This window comes from Loa loa, assembly GCF_000183805.2.
Source record: "Loa loa unplaced genomic scaffold supercont3.207, whole genome shotgun sequence".
In the NCBI taxonomy this organism is placed as follows: Eukaryota; Metazoa; Nematoda; class Chromadorea; order Rhabditida; family Onchocercidae; genus Loa; species Loa loa.
In genome coordinates this window covers 57,385-78,683 of record NW_018108387.1, presented here as the reverse complement: position 1 = coordinate 78,683, position 21,299 = coordinate 57,385, and the positions used below count along the sequence as shown (strand labels likewise).

Below are 21,299 nucleotides of genomic sequence, written 5' to 3'. Positions count from 1 at the left end.
AAAAAAAGAATAAGAAAACAAACAAACACTTTTTGTCATCAAAAGTAATTATGATAAGTAATTTTCAGATTGTAATATATCAAATGTTATGATAATTTAAAACATTAAGTATTTCTTTCGTTTTCTCACTATGATATTACGATAATTAATTTTTAATCACAAGTATAAATTTGCTAATTGAACCTAAATCAGGGATTATTTCAGGGGTTACATTCAAGAATTATACTGATGAAATTGAATAATATGATGGAAGAGCATTTCATTTGTAGTCTATCCATATCTGGGATGAGTAATATGAAAAGCATCACCTCCTCTTTCTCCCCTTACCACTGTCTCCTATTGATTTGGTTACAGTGTATCCATGACTCTTTAGCCTAAAATTGTATAGCATCTTTAAAAATGATAGATGAAATGTGAAGAGGAACAGAGATAAAAGCGGAGAGTATGCTTTAATGATTCGAAAGACCTGATATAGCTGATTGTTTAAAGCTTATTTGAATAGAAGAGTGGAAAAGGGACAGCAAGAGGATGGGAAGCTATCTTCGTTCAATATTTTTCCTTTCTAACATTTGCAATTTATTATTCTTTTTCCGAATAAACGCTTCTGTTCACTCTTCCATAAACATTTTTAACAAAAGATTTCACATGTTAGATATGATATGATGATATGATTGTTATTGATATGATAACATATTTGAGAAACATCTCATATAATAGTTCAATTATATATGGTAAATATATGATGTGATAGATATGATATGATATAACAGATAATTATGGTATGAGATATGATAATATGTTTGAAAAGGATCTCATATAATTAAATATAATAGATATAATATGATATTATGGATAATATGATATGATATGATAGTTATGATGGATAATTATGATATGATATGATAACATATTTGGAATAAATATAATAGTTTCAATTAGATATGATGCGATATGACGGATGTAATATGATGTGATGGATGTATGATATGATGTGATATGATAGATAATTATATATGGTAGATAGATAGAATATGATATGATAACATGCTTGAAAAAGATCTCATATAATAGCTCAGTGAGATATAATATGATATGTGATATGATGTGACAGATGCGTATGATGTTAGATAGTTATGATATGATATGATATGATAACATATTTGGGAAAAAAAACCATGTGTAATAGATATAATTGGATATATAAGATATAATAGATAAATATGTTAGCTTAATTAGATATAATAAATATGTATGATATGATATTTATTGATTCTTTCATTCTTTACGAACATTTGGATCCACTTCTCAGCACTATTATCATTATCATTATCATTAATGCCATCGTCGTTATTACCGCAATCATTAATGATCTATCTGATATTTATTAATCATTCCTACTATTACAACCATTGATATATATATATATTTTTCTTTACTTTTAGTCTGCGGTATTTTTTCACGTTAAATTCAAATAAAACAAATTATGAAAGTTAGATTTCATAAATTAAAATGATAATTTGAATTATTGATATTATTTAACGTTATTGATATTATTTGAGTTGTCGTTATTGTTTAAGTCATTAATATTATTTGAGTTACGAAAATAATATTGAAATATTATTTGAATTATTTTGAATAGATACTTCCAGTTATTTCATCATCTTTCGGATATTAAAATGATGTTTGTTATTGTTATTGCTTTGAGTACCTTTAAAACGTTGACAATATCAAATTTACATATCCAAACGAATAAGCTATTATGATAATTTTTAATAATATCACATTAAAAAATAATAATTACAATTAATTGATCGAATTTTTTCCTTAAAAAAAAAAAAACCTTGAAAACATGATCATTTTTTTGATGAATATTTGATCAAAAATTTATTAATTATTATCGCATTTATATAAAAGCGTCCATTCATTTTGATCATTTTTTTTTCTTGAATTTATTCAAGTTATTGAAAGAATTTGCGAACAAAATTACGATAAATGTTAATCTTCAATTTATTAAATATAATTGAAAATCCTTTATTGGAATTAATACTGACATATATAAATTTTAACCAAATAACAAAACGATTATTATATTGAATGTTGTTGAACAAAGAGAACAACCTTCTTCTCTTCATCAAAATCATTCGCTTTTTGATTACCTTAGGATTTAATTTATATTTTTAATTAGGTTTTTTTTTTATTTCTAAAATTATTGATTGTCTTATTAAGTGGATATATATCGAAGTTTCTAATATCTCAAGTTGAAATTTTTATAGGAAATTGAATCAAATGAAATTACTGTATAAATTTATCAATTGATTGAAATAGAAAACTTATCCTCTCCCCGCCCTCTTTCCCTCTGCCATAACATTCCCATTCAATTATTCCCTTAGCTTTTAGACTAAACAAATAAAGTACAACCTCTTTAGTGTTAGGATTTCACGTCGGCCGCACCCTATTACTGCCTTATTTCTAACGTCCATTTGCGTGTCAGTGACGTACCGCTCGTCTTTCCTAACATTTATTTGGAAAATGGAACCTAAGTTTCGTTTTCTTTTGTTTTTTTTTTTTTTTATTTTCGACTGATTAAATACCATATCATTTATTATTTAAGAAAAGGAAAATATTACGTTATGACGTGAACTTTTGTTTGCAATTTACATAAATGTCACGTTTCTTTCATTTTGTTCTCATTAACAGACATACTGTTAAAAAAAAAAAAAAAAAAGAAAAAAAAGAAACAATTTTCAGTGGGATGGCAGTAGCACGGCGAATATTTTCATCAACTGAAAATAGTAAGTGTTGAAAATATGGATGAGGGACGAAGTGGAAGTGAATTACATTGCTCCTCAGGAATGAAGTATTGTTATGTTATCTTATAGTACTTATCATTATTAATTCCTATCATTCACTTTTCTTCTATTTACAAATCATCTTCACCAGTTTTTTCATTCATAAATTCGATTTCTTACAAAAGTTTTCAATTTTTTCATCGTTTTTTTTTTTTAAACATATAATCGGATTTATTGAGGTCTTCATTCACGATTACTTCGCTGTAATTCTTCATCTCTTTCAGTCTTTTTGGATAACTTTAAAATTTGACTAAAGCGCCACTTTTTAAGAACCTATTGATACTTTTAGTCTAAACAAATGGTTGCAGATAAAAAATGGTTGGAAAAACCTTTTTCTTTTTTTCTTTTTAAAAAAACTTTTTTCTTTTTTTTATCATTTTTTTTTCCAAAAAGACTGAAAAGGATGAAAAATTGCAGCGAAGCAACGGCGAATGTAAATATATGAAAAAAAAAGTGAATAAATGAAAAAGAAAACATGTTACAAATATTGTCTATTGTAGAGTGGAGTGGGTAGAAATTGTGGAACCACAGACACGGCAGTATATGTATGCAAATCTACGAACGGGTCAGTGTTCTTGGGAACCACCAGCTGGTGTGCCAGTGTAAGTTTTTTTTTTCCATTTTCAAATTTCGAAAAATGATTCATAGTGAATCATTCACATTTAGAATTGAACATTCTACTTTTCTTGCTTAATTTGATAAAATTCCATTTACTTATGAAGAAAGTAAATTTGTATGGCGAAAATAATATTGAGAAGGATCGTTAGAAGTCTTTAAGAACAATTCATAATCGAAACACTACTTTAAGTACGGTTAGTATGATACTAATCATGGTATTATTTCGTTTACTAACAAGACTGGAATGGTTTCCATTCGAAATGTTTGATTTTCTCAGGAAGAAGACTGCAAGCAATCAGTGGTGGGAATTATTTGATACCAATTCCCAGCGGTTTTACTATTACAATGCTACCACGATGCAAACGGTATGGCAGAAACCAGCAAATTGTGATATTATACCACTTGCGAAACTTCAGGTAAATAATTCTCGTTCATCTGCAGAAATCTATTTGATACAGTAGTAAGGTTGTATTTCGAGCTGCGATAATATACGACACAATTCAGAGGATAGCAGGCAAGAGCGGGTCTCAGTGGAAACATTTGAAAAAAAAAAAATATAATACATCTGCAACCATGAATTGATACCTCTAATAACTGCTTGCGACTACTGAATTTCACAAATTTTTAAGTCAGAATTTTTGTGGGTATCTTTACAGGACTATCGTGTCTAACTTTTTTTTTGTTCGTTCGAACTTTGCAATCATTAACGATCATAATCAAATTTTCCTCACTTTATTGTCAACTTAGTTCCCATTGCAGTTTTTTTCCAACATTGATGAGGTAGGACACACATTCATATTCATATAGCCTTTCCATTTATTATTTCGCAGTTTTTCTGCAGACGCTCAAAGAAAATACCGAACTTCATTCCAATTTGGAGCGTGATGATGGATGTTCAGTGCCACTTCTTGAAAGAACGATGACAACTAAACGAAATAATGAAACGCAGACATCACCGAAAGAAGAAAGAAGGTCTGGTAGCAGCCGTAGTTTAGCTCATACAGTTTTTGCCCAGGTTAGTACTATTTATTTGTTAGAAACTTCGATTTTCATTTAACTTGTAGAGTTAACTTAATTAACTATGATTAATGAAATCATGGCTAATTAAGAAAGATTTGCTGTGCCTTTTGTGATGTTGATATTAAGACGGTACATATGAGCCCATTTCCAGTTCGGATCTAGTCACTGTTTTAACCAGTTTTCTGAATAACACTTCTTTTCCAGAATATATCCCCTGAATCAGGAATTGTAACAACAAGAAGGCTCAATTCACCGCATACATCCATGCCAAGGAAAACATGTAATGAATCATCCTCCCCCTTGCAAGTGTCACCTGGTTATATTGCACCGCTAATTAATACTGTTCAGGTAATCATTTGAGCAAACGGATCAGCAGTAACGGTTTGTGTTTGTAACATTACTTTCGAAAAGCGTATTTCATAAAGCAAAATAGCTTTTAGGTAACAAGCATTACGTAGCAGCATTGCGGTAAGAGCTTGCATATCCTTGTACTACTAATCAAAATGGTAGTTGTTACAAGTTAACACTTTGAAGAACAAGATACTCAGTCATTTATTAGGAATTTGATAGTTTGAAGTTTGAAAATTTTCTTGCGGTGTCTTTTGTAGTACTTTTTTCGATTTTTGATCAACCGATTTTGTGCAAACTATTTAAGACTTCGTTCCCAAACTTTTGAAGTTTTTTACCATTCAAAATAAAGCTATCAATGAAGAATAGCTAGAAAAAAACTTTTAGAAGATGCTTGATCTAACTTTGAGAGGAGATCCATTATTACGACGCAAGAAAAACTCAATAAAGTAATTACGGGACTTGTACAATAATGTGTTTGAATGTAGAATTGCAATGTTTTCGAGATACTGTATATATATATACTCGTAAAATGTTGGGTTTTCTTGAATTAGTCATCTTGGTTTTTTCTTGGGATCACACCATACCATTATAGGACAGGTTTTTATTAACATAATACAAACTAGCTGCTGCTGTTCTACAACTATATCATAATAAAATATTAAAACGAGAATTATTGAATTCTTTGTAGCATTCCTTTTTTTTCGCCTTCCCTCCTTCCTCCGCCGTCGACCATCTCGCTGTTTTTGTAAATGTTGGAAGGTAAGAAGGGGTAAAGCGAAGAAATCATTTTTATTCCGTTTAAAAATGAATGAAATAGAGAGGAAATAGACGGATTAAGAGGATTAGAACTGTCACAGATTTTCGAAACTGCTTTGCCAGTTTTACCATTTTGTTCTCAAGGCAATTAATATATTCTAATTTTTATACCTAAATTTGACACCTTTCGAGCAAACGTTATTCTGAGGTATTTATTTCTGGCGTATGTCATTATATCAGTATTACTGTTTGAGCAGGGATAACTCAAAGATAGCGAGTATCTCATTCTTGACAAGAATAACAAGATGGGATGGTATTTTTCTCAGCGTTAATCTCAACTTTCTAGTTGGTACAGATATAGTTTTATTGCAGGACATGCGCATATACTCAAATCGTGAATGTCTGCCGCGAAATGTTTCCGCTTTGCAAGTTGCTTCGTATATTCCTCGCGATGACTCACTTGAGGGCCATTTAGCACCGTTGCACCGTCCACAGATTGGTAAAAAATTTCAAGTAATATCAAAGAAAAAGTTGAAATTGTAAGCGGTAGAAATGTCTGAAATGGGTAGTTGGTTACTTATTTGTTGTTTATTTTAAAATTTTAAGTACTTTTACAAACTTTTGGTGTTCAAATCATAACGTTTGTGAGAACGATAGTTGTGATCCAGAATTTTTATTGTTGAATAACTACGTAATTGTTTTCAAAATATTTTTCCTTTTTTTTTTTAAATTTAATATTTTCCGTTTCTTTTTTGCAGTAATGTCAACTCGTACAGCATCATCTGCTTCAAGCAATGTTATGCCGTCAATTATTCAGTCTTCAGCTGGTAGTTCCAGTTCATCACTCACAATGAGCAACAATCGTCTTCCACTTGATGATGGTACAACGCTGAAAAAATGCCACAATTTGACATCAAGCCCAAAAGTTCGAGAATTTAATGACGCCATTCTTGGGGCATCAGATTGCTGGACTAAAGAATCCATTAAACAACCTGTTTCCGGCAATACGGATGATAAGCATGTGAAAAAAGAGGCACCAAATATGTTCAAGGTTATTCAAAGCTATATGGGTGATCGAAAAAGTAAGACGTCTAATGATCAGGTAAAAATGTTCGGAATTTCACAAAATTCAGTCCGTTTCGTAACTGTAGAAGAATTCATGCTAAGAAAATATCTTAGAATTAAGAACAGGAATATTTAACATAGCTTAACGCTTAGCGTCTCTGTTTCTTACAATGATTTAAATAGCTAGCTGTAGAATTTGGCTTAGACAACTCACTGCAATTTTCAGTTTTTCCTTGATAAATTCTACAGGATCTGCAGAGCTGAGCTTAAGCTGCATTGTCATCTTTTTAATTACTTATTTGTTTACTGGTACTGGACATCCCAGTTTCATTGTTCATTTTTTCGGATTTTGCTTTCTGAATTTTCAACATTTTTTAACGTTTGGAAGAACTAATATGCTCCGTCTTTCAAGAAGTTACATTCAACTGCATTAAACGATTTTCTTGGTTGTTTTAGCTGGCTTTAACACTTTGTGAATGGGGTATTTCAAAGGAAGGTCTAGCCGATGAACTTTTTTGTCAAATTATGAAACAGCTGACGGGCAACGAAAGATTTGATTCGATACGAAGAGGATGGGAATTACTCGCCATATTTTTGGCTTTTTTCTCACCGTCAAGTCCAGAAATAACTCAAAAATTGACTGAATTTATTGAAGCAAATTCTGATCGATTGTTGGATATGCCCGAGGTATCATATCTTGAACTAAATAATGTGAACTTTCAATATCCAAAAATATGATAGCTGTACGGATGAATCTGAATAACGGATGATTTTCGCTGAAGAAATGATGAAAGGAAGGAAGAGACCGGAGGATAGTAGACGAAAGATTTTTGTCTTTTACGGAGTATCACCCGATGTTTCTTGTTTTTGCTTATTTCTTTTGTTGGAAGTTTTGGAAAATGTAAATGATGTTTGTTTTGATTCAGGTGCCCGTTTCGCATTATGCCATTCAGTGCAGCAGACGTCTTGCACGTTTATCAGCTACACGGCCAAAACCATCGCTTAGTCTTATCCAAGAATCTCGTGTACATATTTTCAACCCGCCGCAGTTTTGCACTCCTCTGGAAGAACTGATGGAAATGCAGGCCGAAAAATATCCAGAAAGGTTCGTCTTGGCAGTTAGGCTTTATTTGTACTTTGAAACTTTTCACTTTTTTAATTAATCGATTGTCGTGACATTGAATACGGTAATAAAATAGCAAGTTTAAGGGATGTTTGCTTGCTGCTGACCTATTAAACTTTAAAATCTATAGAAACGAGGAGGGAGAAAGGGAGGAAAATATGGAAGAGATGGAAAGGGAGGATGGACATTGCATAATAACAATTCAATCTAACCTTAAATTTGAGAAGAAAGCTTCGGAATTGTAGTCCAAAAATTTAACTAGTGCTGTTAATCGTACATCCGTTCATGCTGTTTATTAATCTTATAGGATTTGTTACTTTTGAGTTCATAATGGTAACTGATAAAGTTCCAAAAACTTTCAAAGTACGACATATGGAAAAAGTTACTGCTACTGGTTTTTTGTGCCTGATGATTTTTAGTATCATCATCTTGCATTGATTCCACCATTCACTTTTTGATAGACCATCTCATGCACTCTTAGCTTCGGTATGAAATATATCATATAATGCAGTTATAAATGTCCTTCATAATTTGTTCCTTTAATCAGTATAATAATTTATTATTTTTGTTTCAGAATTTTGCCTTGGCTCGAGACAACATTAATAGATTTGATATTGTCAGCTGATGGACAGCACACCGAGGGTATTTTCCGTGTACCAGCTGATCCGGATCATGTCCATACAGGTAAAACGAGACTTTGCTTACAGTTCTGCATTTAATCGGTAGATCGATTAAAAAAAATTGACCATTACCTTACTAATTTGAAATGCGATACTGTTTAAGTCCTTGTCTACTTTTTTCGAAAATGTAACTGACTTCGAGAAAAGCGTTTAAGAAGATGGGAAATTTATGTTCTTAAAAGTTTACAATTTTTCTTTTTTTGAGCCAAAACTATATCCTTCATCGCTGGAGATTATTTATGATTTGTAAACAAGCTTAAGCAATGAAAGGTATGATTTCGACTTAGGGAAACTTCTATCGTTCTTTATTTTTAAATTTCAGCAAGATTGCGTCTCGACCGAGGACTGATCCCGGTTGTGCGTGATGCTCATGTTCCAGCAGCGTTACTAAAATTGTGGTTACGTTCACTTCCAGAACCACTACTGCCGGATACTTTTTATTTACGTTGTTTAGCAGTGTGTGATCAACCCGAAGAAGCGTGTCGCATAGCTGAGTTGCTACCTGCTGTGAATCGTCTAGTTTTAGCAAAATTACTCGAACTTCTCCAGGTGTACTTTTGCTTATTTCCATCCTCTATTTAACTTGTAATGGTTTGATTACTGGGTTAAACTTGGTTGTTGTCTAAAGCTTGAAAGTTTATTTAATTTCATATCTACTCAATTTATTTGAATCGGTTTTAAAATTATGTTGGAAATGGACATAGTAGTTCACTGTTCATTTCTTAGATTTTTAAACGAATATATGTTGCAGCTGCTAGCAGAAGAAGAAACAGTAAAATATACAAAAATGGATGTGTGTAATTTAGCAATGGTAATGGCACCCAATGTATTACGATGTGGTAGTGACGATCCACGTGTTATTTTTGATAATGCACGACGCGAAATGACGTTTCTGAAAACGCTCATTTTACACTACGATACTTCCTTTATACGTTCTGTTTCCTAAATTCTGAAAAATTATTTTTGGAATTACGGGAATAATTAGAAAAGATTACAATTTTTTAAAGATTTCTTAAAATTATTTAAACAGTCTCACAACGGATTTGTTCAGTGGAGCACTTTTGTCCGGTGATTACTTGATAGCATGCCGAGCACAGTCGCCTATAAGTTATCTAATAACAGTCGTTCAAGCTTCTTATTAAATACGTAAGTAGGTAGTGTGGACTTTGAATTTCTTCATCTTAATTTTTGTATAAACCATTGTTTATGTAGCGCTATATTTGAATTTTCTTAAAGCATAATCTTCAAGTAAGGTTTAGTCATAAATATCATGTGTAGATTGTCGATTTTGGCGTTTGATTATTTTAAATGTTGACCACTTAATTTGCTCACCGCTGCAAATAAGTTTATCAATTTCCAGGTGAGATGTTAAAATCCATATAATCATTGTACATTAATACCATGCCATTTGTTATTTGCCAGGATATTTTATTCATTGCTAATAGTAGTTATAGCATATCGTATTCACCTTATTTTTCTCTCATTTAATGCATTATCAGCTTTGGTGATAACTCTGTGACTATTCGAATGCAAATGTCGGTAGCGTTTATTAAATCATTTCATTTAATTCACCCATTGATTAGGCTTCCATGGTTTTCTGTCATAATTTTCAGTTTTCTGTTTTTCGAGTTTAAAATTATCCGATTCTCTCAGTTTCAGTAAACATTGTAAATGATTTACGGTGATTTTTTTGGCATGTTCTGATCCTATTACTGTGTTCTTCATATCAAATTTAAGGATATTTATATGTTTCGTAAATATGATTACCGAGTAATTATGCATCTATAAAAAGGTGGGATAGTGTTATCTCTAATAAGGATAAATCTGGTGCTCAGTTATCAGTGTCATCAATTACATTTTAGGAACTTGTCTATGGGTACATTTGAATATCCTCTTGCTTGCTTGTGATTTCAGGATCATTTGATATAACGGAAGAATTGTCATTAGCGTTCCAGCTCTCCTGTCATCCAGCACATTCTGCACCATTTCTGGATAATCTAGTCGAACTGTTACATCTGGTTCAGTTTTTTGTTGTTTTTCTATTATTATATGGTTGATTATTAAAATATAATAAATACCTCAGAAAGCTTAAAATTTATTCGTTCTAAAACATATTACTTTTGTTAGCTCTAAAGCTAAAATAATTTACTTCTTCATCTTGATTAAATATTTCTTCGAAAATGAATCAATAAACACACAAAGCTTTGATGTGTTGCTGTTCAGAAGTTTGTATTAACATGTTTTGAATACGATGTTATATGTTGTTACTTGATCATCAACAAGAAAGATATCATTCATTCGTGCACGAATGAAGAATGATTCACTAACAGTCGATTGGTTATGGCGCTTTCCAGTAATTCATCTTTTTCTCTTCGAAATGGAATTAGGAGCAGGGTGTTTAGGAAGGAACTAGTTACTCGTATTTGTATGTTTTACTTGTAACTTTCAGGCCTTCATGAACTTTGGCATTTGTACCATCAAAACATACGTGTATTTTTCCCCGTAACTACGTATAAAATAATTTTGTATGTAAGGATTTTGCAAGTTTCACAGGACTTCTGAATGATTATGATAATACAGCTATGGAAGATATAGAAGATGTTATTCGTGTTCCTACTGCTGTTAATTTGAGGCAAAATCACGTGATTGTCAGAAAACGTTTAAAAGGAGATGGCGAACCATTTTATGGTGATAGTTTTGTTCCTGGTATGTACATTATTGTTATCTTCGTATTTTCTCTTTGATTCACTCAATATGCACATCTTATAAAAATAAGAAAAGAAACAAGGTATTGTTAGTTTGAATTTGAGCAACATTTTAAATAAACTAAAGTCATTGTGGTTAAATAACTCATTTGGTTCAACTGAAGTTGTACGAATGATTTCTCCAAATTTTTTTTCTGAAATATAGAAAATCTATATAATATAGCTAACACAATCTCTATCTAATATTGCCATTTAAAGTCCTTAAATTCCTCACTTGATGGAAAATTTTTTCAGGAACACAAAAAATTTATATAAGAACATGGGGTTGTACACATAACACAAGCGATTCCGAACAGATGGCTGGTTTACTATCGGAAGCTGGTCATCAGCTGACCAACAAAAAAGTCAGTTATAATCCTCCATTAATTTATCCTTATGTAACTTGGTCAATTAATTTCATGATTGAAATTTTTGTAATTTTGTTTATCATGCAATTCAGTCATATTTTTAGGAAGATGCATCTCTATGGATACTAAACAGCTGTACTGTGAAGACACCATCTGAAACACAACTCGAAAATACAGTTAAAGAAGCTCGAAAATTGAATAAGTTTATCATTGTAGCAGGTTGTGTATCTCAGGTAATTTTTTGGGGGGAAACCTCCTCTTTTTTTGATTCTTTCTTTATCAAAATGTAGTTCTTTCTGATTCTTTTTTCGTCACAATATGAAAATGAAGATTTCCGGACATTATCGAGATAGCTTATTTTCGAATTTCCGCTTATATTTTTTATTCGAAATCTCAGAGACTACTTGAAAAGATTTTGACAATTTATTCTTGAAGGACTTCATAGCTGATATCCTTTCTTTTCTGGATGTTTTATATACATGTCCTCATCATCTAGTGCTTTCAAGGCTGAACCAAATTTGCGATTTTTGGAAGGAATCTCAATAGTTGGAGTTAAACAGATTGAGTGTGTAACTCAAGCAGTGGAAGAAACATTGAAAGGGAATTGTGTTCGATTTTTGTCGCAAAGAAAACCAAATTCCAACCTGTTACTTCCAAAAATACGAAAAAACAAATTTATAGAAGTTAGTAAGTATGGTTTGCGCAAATAATGCTTTAGAAATATTTTTCTTAAAATCTGGATCAAATTTTTAGTTTATTGATTTTAAAAGTTTGGAGGAAGCAGTTTTTCCGATCTTTTAAATCTGTTAAATTGGAAGCTAGTCTTAGCTAAATCTCGCCATGTATAGCGTCTGCGGGATATGAAATGTGTATGTGAGGGAGCAGTGTTAACAGTGTTAATAAAATAATATATTTAATAAAGGGATTCATTTTATTAAGATTTTCATTGGCTTCTTTTTTTCCAAACAATGTTTAGTGATACAGTTTTTGTGGAGCAAAAGTGAATCAAATTTATAGATTCTTGCTATCAGTAGTGGTTGTTTGAACCATTGTACATATTGCAAAACAAAATCTGCTCGTGGAAATCTTGTTAGCTTTCCGCTTGATAGTTTACTGGAACGAGCACGAAATGCATTTGCTGATGGTTGCAAAGAACTTTGGTTAACATCCGAGGATCTGGGTGCTTGGGGTCGTGACATTGATATGGTCTGTTTTTCTCGCAGTTTTTATTTCTTGTTAAAATATTTCACGACAAGTAATTTGCCCTATTTTCACTGAAGTACTGGAAGAGAAGAATGAATGGTAAAATGACATCGCTACAACTCATTCATATAATATTTCTGTTCTACTGAATTATTTCTTAATAGTGTGATTCAGCAAATTTTTTAATGACTTTTGCTTAAAATGCAAATATCGTTTTGTCGAAGGGCATTTTGTCCCTTACTTACATTGGCACTAATCATTTAATATTGATTTTACACTGATTATTAACTGAACAGATTATGGAAAACATAGACTTATCCTTTTTCTCCTTTTGAAATCTTGTATTGTCTTTTTTCTCTCTTTTACTAGTCAAAATTTATAACTGCCATAATTCTATCCTAATAAAGGGCAGAAAGAAGACATAGATACAATAAAAGACTAAAAATCCCTTAATTGCTGTCATAAAATTATTTTCCTTTTTTTTGTTATAAGGAAGGGGAAATATGGAAAGTATCACTGCTTTGTCTTTTGAAAAAACATGCTCTCTTTCAGGTCTTGCCAGACTTACTAAATGCGCTGGTAGAAATCATTCCTGAAGGATGTATGTTACGATTGGGTATGACAAATCCACCTTATATACTCGATTTCCTTGAGGTTAATTCTTCTAATCTCTCGTTTATATAGGAGGAATGAAAAATTGCGACAAATTTTACTTTTGAAATTCATAAATTTTATACACTGCAATGAATTTAATTGGATAATATTAAATCTGCTGTGAGTTGCAGGAAATTTCGGAAATTTTAAATCATCCAAGGGTTTATTCCTTTCTTCATATACCTGTTCAGTCGGCAAGCGATGCTGTATTGGCGGATATGAGGCGTGAATATACCTGTTCTGATTTTTGCCGAGTTGTTGATTACATGACCCAAAAGTCAGCTGATTTTAGAAGCTCAATTTATGATTTCATATTCCGAAAGAGAAAGCGTTTTTGTAGTAAAACGTTAGCGAAAACATCATTTTCTTCGAATATTGTACTGGCAAACAAAACTTAAAAATTTATTTTTAATGAAATTCATTCTTCAGTATTATGTAGATGCTTTGAATGTATTTATTGGGCCCCAAAAAGATGGGGATCCAAATCTACCAGGAAAGAGCCATTTCGCTGTAGAAAGAACCATTTTGCAGCGTCCCCAATATCTATATAGCGACAGATTTCATTTGTGCTTACCCAACAGAAACAAAGAGTGATTTCGAAGAGAGTATGGCATTGGTACGGAAATACCGTTTCCCTTCATTATTCATTAATCAGTTTTATTCAAGAATTGGAACCCCAGCAGCAAATTTGAAAAAAATCGACACCGTTGAAGTATGCTTTATAATTTTTCGAGAATTTTCAGATTTCGGCAGATGGTATTGAATTTCATGGAAATGTATTGTTGGGAATGTCTTAACGATATAGAATAGGTAACGGTAGATAAGTTCAAAAGCATAAAAATAAACCAAAAAGACGCTGTTCTGAGTTGGCTGATAAAACTACCTGATTTGAGTTATTGATAGCAAAAAAAAATAAATAAATTAGTGAATGATTGGCATGGGACACTTTTGAAAACCTGTTCAAGGCTAGGTACTGAATATGAATAATTTCGGCATCTTGAATGGAAGCGCATTCGATTTTCAAAATTATTTTGAGTTTACGTTGGAATTAAGTGTTGTGACTGCTTTATTGAGAAGGAATTTTCAAAAATTTTCTTATAGATCGTTCAATTAAATTAAATCTAAGTTCATCTCATCTACAAGTCCTTCCAATATATTTAAATAAGACAAATTTTTATGGATTAAGATGCATTCAGATTGCTATTATTATAACCAGTCCATGACAGTTAGATTACAAATTAATTTTTCAAAATTTTAAAAAGGAAAAGAAATTTGAAATGAACTGTTCTTTTTAGGCTCGTCGTCGAACCGCAGAAATGTCAACACTTTTCCGATCTTATTCAAGATACGACAAAAAACGAATCGGTGAAAAGCATCGAGTTCTTGTTTGTGAATTGGCAACTGATCAACAACATTATGTAGGCCATAACAAATATTACGAACATTTTCTTATATCTTCGAAAAAGTGTCTCTTGGGCAAGTGGGTTGAGGTGCGTATCGTAGATGTTTCCAAATTTTACATGAAAGCTGTTTTGATAAGCAATGATATCAGTGTATGGTTGAGTAACGGTTCGATGTCTCATATCTCAATTCTAACACACAGTTATTGGATAACCACTTTTAGTACGATTATCTCGATTTTTATTTTTTGGTTGCTGTTGTTTTAGTATTATATGATTGTTATTACTATTGGAATTTGATTTAAATGAAAAGGCTACAAAATTTTTTGTAAATTAATTCAAGATAAACAATTACGAAGAGGGAACGAAACCTGTGGGAAAAGGTTAAGCTTTCGTAAGGATTGAAAAGTCTTTAGAGTTATTTTTCATTATCTTGTTGAAAATTTACGACTTACCGGACACAGTTCCATCTCTGAATTTGGATTTAATTGGAAAGTTGGCTTACATGAAATAGGGAAACACTGACATTTACGGAAAACAAATTGCTTGAAATAGAATATTGTCTAGAATGCTATTCAAAAAAGCGAAGGCCGCAATTAAGTTGATGTATCAAACTTGAAGTTCAAGCTTTTCAAACTTTTTGAAAAGTTGCTCGAATATAATCATCAGTTTACACACTAAAACTATCGACCAGAGTTCCATAATTATCTCTGAGATCGGGTTCGTTTACGGGCAAAATACATCCAGTCGTTAAACTTCGTTATTTAATTACCCATTAAATCTAGGGAAACGATTTAAGTGAACGTATTAACAGTGAAAGTGATGCGATCTCTGTTTTTGTCGAGGTCAAATTCCTAGATGGCCAGTAGGGTCAAGGGTCACTAAAGGCTCTACCGACATCGCCAGACACATTTACGACCCAATAAAATAAATAATTGATTGACCGAGGAGATTTTTTCTTATCGTTGGGTCATTTTCCCGAAGTAAAACAACCGCCGAGTCGATGGAGCCCATCCTACTACTAGATCGAGGTTAAAGTTCAGTCTTACATATATTCTTGCAGAGCATGGAATAGCTGCGTTTATACGATCTAGAGTTACTCGTTCAAAGTCCTATTCGCTTCTGTATCATTCATATAAGGCAATAAAGGTGACAAATCATCTTATCGATAACGAACAGACCGATCACTTCATAATCAAACTGCATAATGGCATGCAAGGGACCAGATCCTTCGACATCAACAGTATCAACCTCCAACTACGACAACTACGGTATTTTTCATAGGGGCCTTAGATAGGGCTGTGTGAAATGATGTTGTCAAAACATTGGGCATGGATGACATAGGTTAACCTAGGATTTTTGGACGGATTAGTTAGTGTTTTAGGTAGTTATGGGTAAATGGGGCTGTCAGGTGTTCTTAACTCTGTCCTTCTTCTGATTTTCTCATTTTTATCAGAATAAATTTCCTACATGCGTGGCCTTTTTATAGAATTTACTTAAGTACGATGGTTAACTGGATTGGGTACCATCTAGAGACGGTAATCTCGAAACTGTATTAGTGAATTTGATTATTAGTATTTCATTTTTAATTACTAGATGATTGCTTTTACTATAGTAATTCGATACTTATTTCCTAGTCACTATTTTTGTTAGATTGTTTGACTATTTGTTCGAATTTAAAAAATTTCTTTTCGAAATTAGCAGAAAGTTTCATTGCAAACTTGTGTAGAGTTAAATAATGTACCGAAAAAGTACTTTGGAAGAAATAACAAGGTATTGGTAAGGAAAAGTCCGCTTTTCAGTAGAGTTAAATAATGTACCGAAAAAATACTTTGGAAGAAATAACAAGATATTGGTAAGAAAAAGTTCGCTTTTCACAAGACTTGGCAACCCCTTAAAGCTATTTTCATTTCCCAGTTCAGTTCATTCAATTAATTTTATTGTTCTACGCTTTTCTCTGGGGCATGACCACAGCACTCTTTTCACTTTGTTCTCACCTCTTAGAGTATGCCCGTGATGCGGCAACTGTTTATTTTCTGCAGATATCCCGCTCTGCTGTGGGTTGTGGCTGGAAATGAAAGTGTAGCTCACTTCGAAGATCGATATAATAAAAGTTGTTGTTTGAGGTTGAATTTAGAATATCTTTCCTTTTATTTCTCTAAACTTTATTCAGTTTTCAGTATTCGGTAGCGATGACTTTACTGTAACGCCCAATCGGTTGTTTTGGCTAATGCGGAAGAATAATGGAGAAAGAGTGCGAGACGCTGAGGGATTTCGTTTACGAGCTGCTGGCATATGCACACGCGGGGAAGGTAGCAGTCGGGAAATCTTATTGATTACTGGTGGCAAAGATGATGGTCGGTGGATCATTCCGGGTGGTGGCATTGAGAAGGATGAAAATGAATCGGATGCTGCTTTACGTGAGGTTTTTGAGGAAGCTGGAGTTAAGGCGGAAATTTTGGCTCGTGTGGGGGAGTTTAGGGTTAGTATATTCTTTTATTTCCACTACTACTTAGAGTTTCTGTGAATCGAAATTTTGGAAATGAAGACGTTTTTGAAGACTTTCTAAATTTGAATTTCTGTTTCGTAAGGAAATAGAAAGACAATGAACGAACAGAGGAAGTAGCAGAACAATTAAAGTTAGTGGATGAGTGAGATAAATTCTCCTACACACTACGTTTACCGTGAGATCAGGTTTTTGTACGGTATAGCCGGTGACTCTACCGTTTAGTTGTACTTTCTATCCTGCACATTTCGTTCCAGCTATGAGTTGCTGGAACATGTCTTCAATTATGGGATCAGTTCCCCAAGCATTTCGTCTAACATTTTACGGTCACTCAAGTTAAGTTTTGGAATGGAAAGGGAGTTAGCAAAGAAGGATTAGTGGTAAAGTCCGTTTTCAGTTTTGAATTCGTTTATAATGCATTTAAGCTGCAAGAAAAGAAATAACGAACTTTATCTACTTTTTTTAACATTAATCTAATCTAATGAGAAGTTTCATTCTATACAGCTGTGAATTTCAAGTTTAGGATGAAGAAAGACGGCATCGGACAGTGGTATTTCTGTTGACGGTTAAGGAAGAATTGAAGGAGTGGGAAGATGGCTGTTTTGGCCGACAGCGGGAATGGGTAAGCCTAGAAGAAGCATTGCGACGGGTGAAACATTCGCAAACATGTATTATTGAACATATTTGTAGGATGTAGCTCAAATTGACTTTTATTGCTTTCATCCGTTCTCACTTTATTTATTATGGAAAGGTACCGGGAACGGCGCTTCAGGGAGGCATTGGCTTTTGCGTCTTTTCAAATTCAGATACTACATTGGAACTGAATTCGATTTTAGTGTATCATGTTTTGAGTGTGTCTCTTTTTGTTATTACTTATGATTTTGTCTTGCTTTTGATTTATGTTAAAGTCGATCTGGAGCGTATTTTTGTTAGGCTACATCCTTCGCTTCCGAATGTCTTATTTGACTGAATAAATTTTCGGATGAATCGGGAGGGTACCATCCTCATTTGCGTTTCATATCGGTGCTCTTATTGCACTTCAACTGAGAGCTTCAATAATCAAAGATGTGTAGTTCCCTGCTTATTCATTTTATTTGATCCTCTCTTACTGCGTATTGCGATCAATAAATCCATTTTCATTTATGCGACTATTCTTTAGCCAATCTGCACCATGCATTCTAATCATTATTTTTCTTTATCTTCATTAAATCAAAATGTCCGCCCAAAATATAAGGTGACTGTTATCATAAAATCGTTCCTTCTCTCACTTGCAACACTAACGGAGGAAATATTGCTGCAAGACACAATTATTACGGAAGTAATGGTAAACGAGAGAAGGGATTTTGGACAATGAACGCTATGATCGTAGTAGGAACCACGCAACGCAAAATTACATGGTTACTTCTCATATGGCTAAACACTATGATCACGTTTTAGCGTCAATATGCAGTAGCTTACTAAGAGCAAAAATCACCAAGGAGTTTCGACAAAAAGATACTGAATAAAAATAAATATGAATTCAAACTTTGGTTGTAAAGGCATACCTGAAAAAAACAAAACAACAAGCTTTCACCTAAACAATATGCTTTCACGTTAAACATGTTGAGATTTGCAAAAAGCTAAATAACATGAAAAATATCACAGAATAAAGAGCATAAAAGTGGAGAAATGAAAGTTCCATCAACTGAGATCAATCGAAGAGTGGTTCCGTGTTAACACTGTACAAAGCCATCGCATACAACGGTCAATATTGAGACCTTGCAATGCGGATATCGGGATGAGAGCCAGATCACCTATATGTCTATCATCCGTTGTTAAAACTCTGATTATTTCCGTTCCGGTGCATTCTTCTATATCACTTTTGTTGCAAACCACCAAAACTGGCATTTTCTGGACAGCTTCACTGTTCATTACCAGTTCTGAAATTAAGAATCTTAGGATTTCAGAAAAATTTGTGCAAAATTAAAAGCAATTTCCGACTCATAGTCTATGCGATTTCTCCAATTGAAAAGTTCACCTTAATACATGGAAATCTTAGCTTGAAATGAGGTCTTCTAAACGTGAAGTAACATTTACAAACTTACTGAAGGCTTCACCAACTTCTGGATATCGGTCAGGATCACAGGAATCAACCACAAATATGAGTGCCTGTGAATCCTCAAAATATTTATGCCAAAGGGATTGTAATTCTTCTTGTCCTCCAAGATCCCAAAAATTGAGACGAAGAGAGCCTACTACAACTGTTCCAACTGTAACAGTTATCATACAACTCAAATTGAGATATCTTATTTCGAGAGAAAAAAAAATTTTTCCTAAAATTAGTAAAATGCTTCATGCTAATCCAACCATTTCATATGAACATCAAAAAATTAGCTTACCATTTAAACCAACAGTACTTGTAATCTTCAGTGGATTTAACATTTGATAATTCTTGATAAATTTTGACTTAATTTGTTCCAAAAAAGTCTGAAAATAGTTTATCTTTCGTCCATTGCAAGATAACCTTAAAATATTCCACACAACTCTCTGATGACTACTACTCATTGAGAAGGGTATAATTTTTACAGAAATTAAAAATGATTTCATCTAATTTTAGTAATATAGAAGTACATGAAAATTTCCAAAAAAAAGAATTATAGAAAAAAAAAGAACAAAAACAGGAATTAATGAATATCCTAAAAGGAAGAAGTAGACAAATTCATAGTAGAATTTTATAAATTTTGAAATATTTCTCCAAAAATATCCTGAAAACTAATAAAAATCAATCGATATTTCAAATATTATTAACCGTTTTTCCAGCATTATCCAATCCAACGATGACAATATAGTAATTGCTCCTTCGTCTTAAACGTTGCCATATGCCAACTCCAAGTGTATACATATTTCTACGTGATAATTACGCTTCTCTTCTCTTCTTTTATCAACCGAACATTTCGAAAAAAAAAAAAAGACAGTCCTGGAAAATTTCAAGAAACTAAATTTGTATATGTAAAAAAAAAGAAAAGATAATTTATAACCAAATCCATGGATCGTTATCTTTAATGTTCAGTAGAATCCTAAATCATTTCAACATAACATAATCTCGAATTATTTCAGGTTCAATATAATCCCAAATTATTTCAATTTCATCATTGTAACCACTCCAATTAAAATTTTGCCTCTTATTACAGTCCGTTATCACTGGCACTTCTAGCCCGCATTCCTAAGTTCCGGGAAATCTCAGACATAGTATCAACAGGATTCCTATTCGAATAATGTCAACAACATTCTTTAATAACCACTGCTGGATGATGTATAATCATAGTTGTAAATTGGCTTAGTTCTCTTACAACGAAATTTTGAATATGTATAACGCAAGGGGGGGGGGGGAGTATGAGTGGTGAATGCGCTCACGTGACAGGCGGATTTGTCGGAGAAGGATAGATCTTATAGGAGATACGTGAAATTAGGCTTAGTAACATGTTTTATTGAAAAAGTATAATACACAAAGAAGCATCTTTTGATAATCTCTTATGACATTTTTCTTTTTTTCCACTCTTTTTTTCCTATATTCCATAGAGTATCCGGAAATATAATATTATGTTAACCGTGAAGATTATGAAATTATTATGATAGAATTCGGTAATTCTTTCTCTCTCTCTCTCTCTCTCTCTCTCTTTCTCTCTCCCTTTCTCTCTCTCCTTCTTCTTTTTTCGATTTTAATACAAATGTGTAGTTTACAGTTTAATTTGCTTTTTTACAGGTCAAATATTTTATTTTGATCTATTTGGTAATAAACATCTCGTTAAATACTATGCCATATAGTATGACAAATATGATTTATCCATGAGTAACGTTATTTTTGCTGAATTATTCTTGCTCATTTCGATGTCTTCTGATCATATCTTTAATTAATGAGAGAGGATGAAGGAGAGAGAGAGAGAGAGAGAGAGAGAGAGGAAGAAGAAGAAGAGAGAGAAAGA

The 21,299-nt window shown here is 32.6% G+C and overlaps 4 protein-coding genes across 4 annotated transcripts; 3 read left to right on the top strand and 1 right to left on the bottom strand.

The window, feature by feature from the left end:
- The first annotated feature begins 2,738 nt into the window (after positions 1 to 2,738).
- Positions 2,739 to 9,491, top strand: LOAG_05235 (hypothetical protein). Its single transcript, XM_003140772.2, has 12 exons — positions 2,739 to 2,857; positions 3,350 to 3,451; positions 3,745 to 3,883; positions 4,309 to 4,482; positions 4,692 to 4,835; positions 5,967 to 6,093; positions 6,353 to 6,696; positions 7,116 to 7,346; positions 7,586 to 7,764; positions 8,357 to 8,466; positions 8,785 to 9,011; positions 9,214 to 9,491. Exons 1-12 carry the CDS (start codon positions 2,808 to 2,810, stop codon positions 9,406 to 9,408), a joined length of 2,022 nt encoding a protein of 673 aa, XP_003140820.1. The 5' UTR covers positions 2,739 to 2,807; the 3' UTR covers positions 9,409 to 9,491.
- A 1,553-nt stretch (positions 9,492 to 11,044) lies between these two features.
- LOAG_05234 (MiaB-like tRNA modifying enzyme) lies at positions 11,045 to 15,219 on the top strand (the record flags this gene model as incomplete). Its single annotated transcript, XM_020446794.1, has 10 exons — positions 11,045 to 11,168; positions 11,462 to 11,571; positions 11,679 to 11,807; positions 12,081 to 12,257; positions 12,592 to 12,780; positions 13,330 to 13,431; positions 13,563 to 13,708; positions 13,963 to 14,143; positions 14,727 to 14,921; positions 15,175 to 15,219. The coding sequence occupies 10 exons, from the start codon at positions 11,045 to 11,047 to the stop codon at positions 15,217 to 15,219; spliced, it is 1,398 nt and encodes a 465-aa protein (XP_020302908.1).
- A 1,516-nt stretch (positions 15,220 to 16,735) lies between these two features.
- On the top strand, positions 16,736 to 18,462 carry LOAG_05233 (hydrolase). The gene is made up of 2 exons (XM_003140770.2): positions 16,736 to 17,313; positions 17,861 to 18,462. Exons 1-2 carry the CDS (start codon positions 17,062 to 17,064, stop codon positions 18,032 to 18,034), a joined length of 426 nt encoding a protein of 141 aa, XP_003140818.2. The 5' UTR covers positions 16,736 to 17,061; the 3' UTR covers positions 18,035 to 18,462.
- Positions 18,463 to 18,742: 280 nt separating this feature from the next.
- On the bottom strand, positions 18,743 to 20,290 carry LOAG_05232 (hypothetical protein). Its single transcript, XM_003140769.2, has 4 exons — positions 20,126 to 20,290; positions 19,716 to 19,803; positions 19,422 to 19,586; positions 18,743 to 19,256 (listed from the first exon to the last, which is right to left on the bottom strand). Exons 1-4 carry the CDS (start codon positions 20,216 to 20,218, stop codon positions 19,018 to 19,020), a joined length of 585 nt encoding a protein of 194 aa, XP_003140817.1. The 5' UTR covers positions 20,219 to 20,290; the 3' UTR covers positions 18,743 to 19,017.
- Between the last annotated feature and the right edge of the window lie 1,009 nt (positions 20,291 to 21,299).

What these genes read in the sequence shown, in the direction of transcription:
- LOAG_05233 (XM_003140770.2), top strand. Translation starts at nt 17,062, where the DNA reads ATGCGGAAGAATAATGGAGAAAGAGTGCGAGACGCTGAGGGATTTCGT. An exon ending in CTCGTGTGGGGGAGTTTAGG is followed by an intron (nt 17,314 to 17,860) that starts GTTAGTATATTC and finishes TTTCAAGTTTAG; the next exon opens with GATGAAGAAAGACGGCATCG.
- LOAG_05232 (XM_003140769.2), bottom strand. Translation starts at nt 20,218, where the DNA reads ATGTATACACTTGGAGTTGGCATATGGCAACGTTTAAGACGAAGGAGC. An exon ending in TGGATAATGCTGGAAAAACG is followed by an intron (nt 19,804 to 20,125) that starts GTTAATAATATT and finishes AACTATTTTCAG; the next exon opens with ACTTTTTTGGAACAAATTAA. An exon ending in AGAAGTTGGTGAAGCCTTCA is followed by an intron (nt 19,257 to 19,421) that starts GTAAGTTTGTAA and finishes TCTTAATTTCAG; the next exon opens with AACTGGTAATGAACAGTGAA.
- LOAG_05235 (XM_003140772.2), top strand. Translation starts at nt 2,808, where the DNA reads ATGGATGAGGGACGAAGTGGAAGTGAATTACATTGCTCCTCAGGAATG. An exon ending in CATTGCTCCTCAGGAATGAA is followed by an intron (nt 2,858 to 3,349) that starts GTATTGTTATGT and finishes TGTCTATTGTAG; the next exon opens with AGTGGAGTGGGTAGAAATTG. An exon ending in GTTGCACCGTCCACAGATTG is followed by an intron (nt 6,094 to 6,352) that starts GTAAAAAATTTC and finishes TCTTTTTTGCAG; the next exon opens with TAATGTCAACTCGTACAGCA.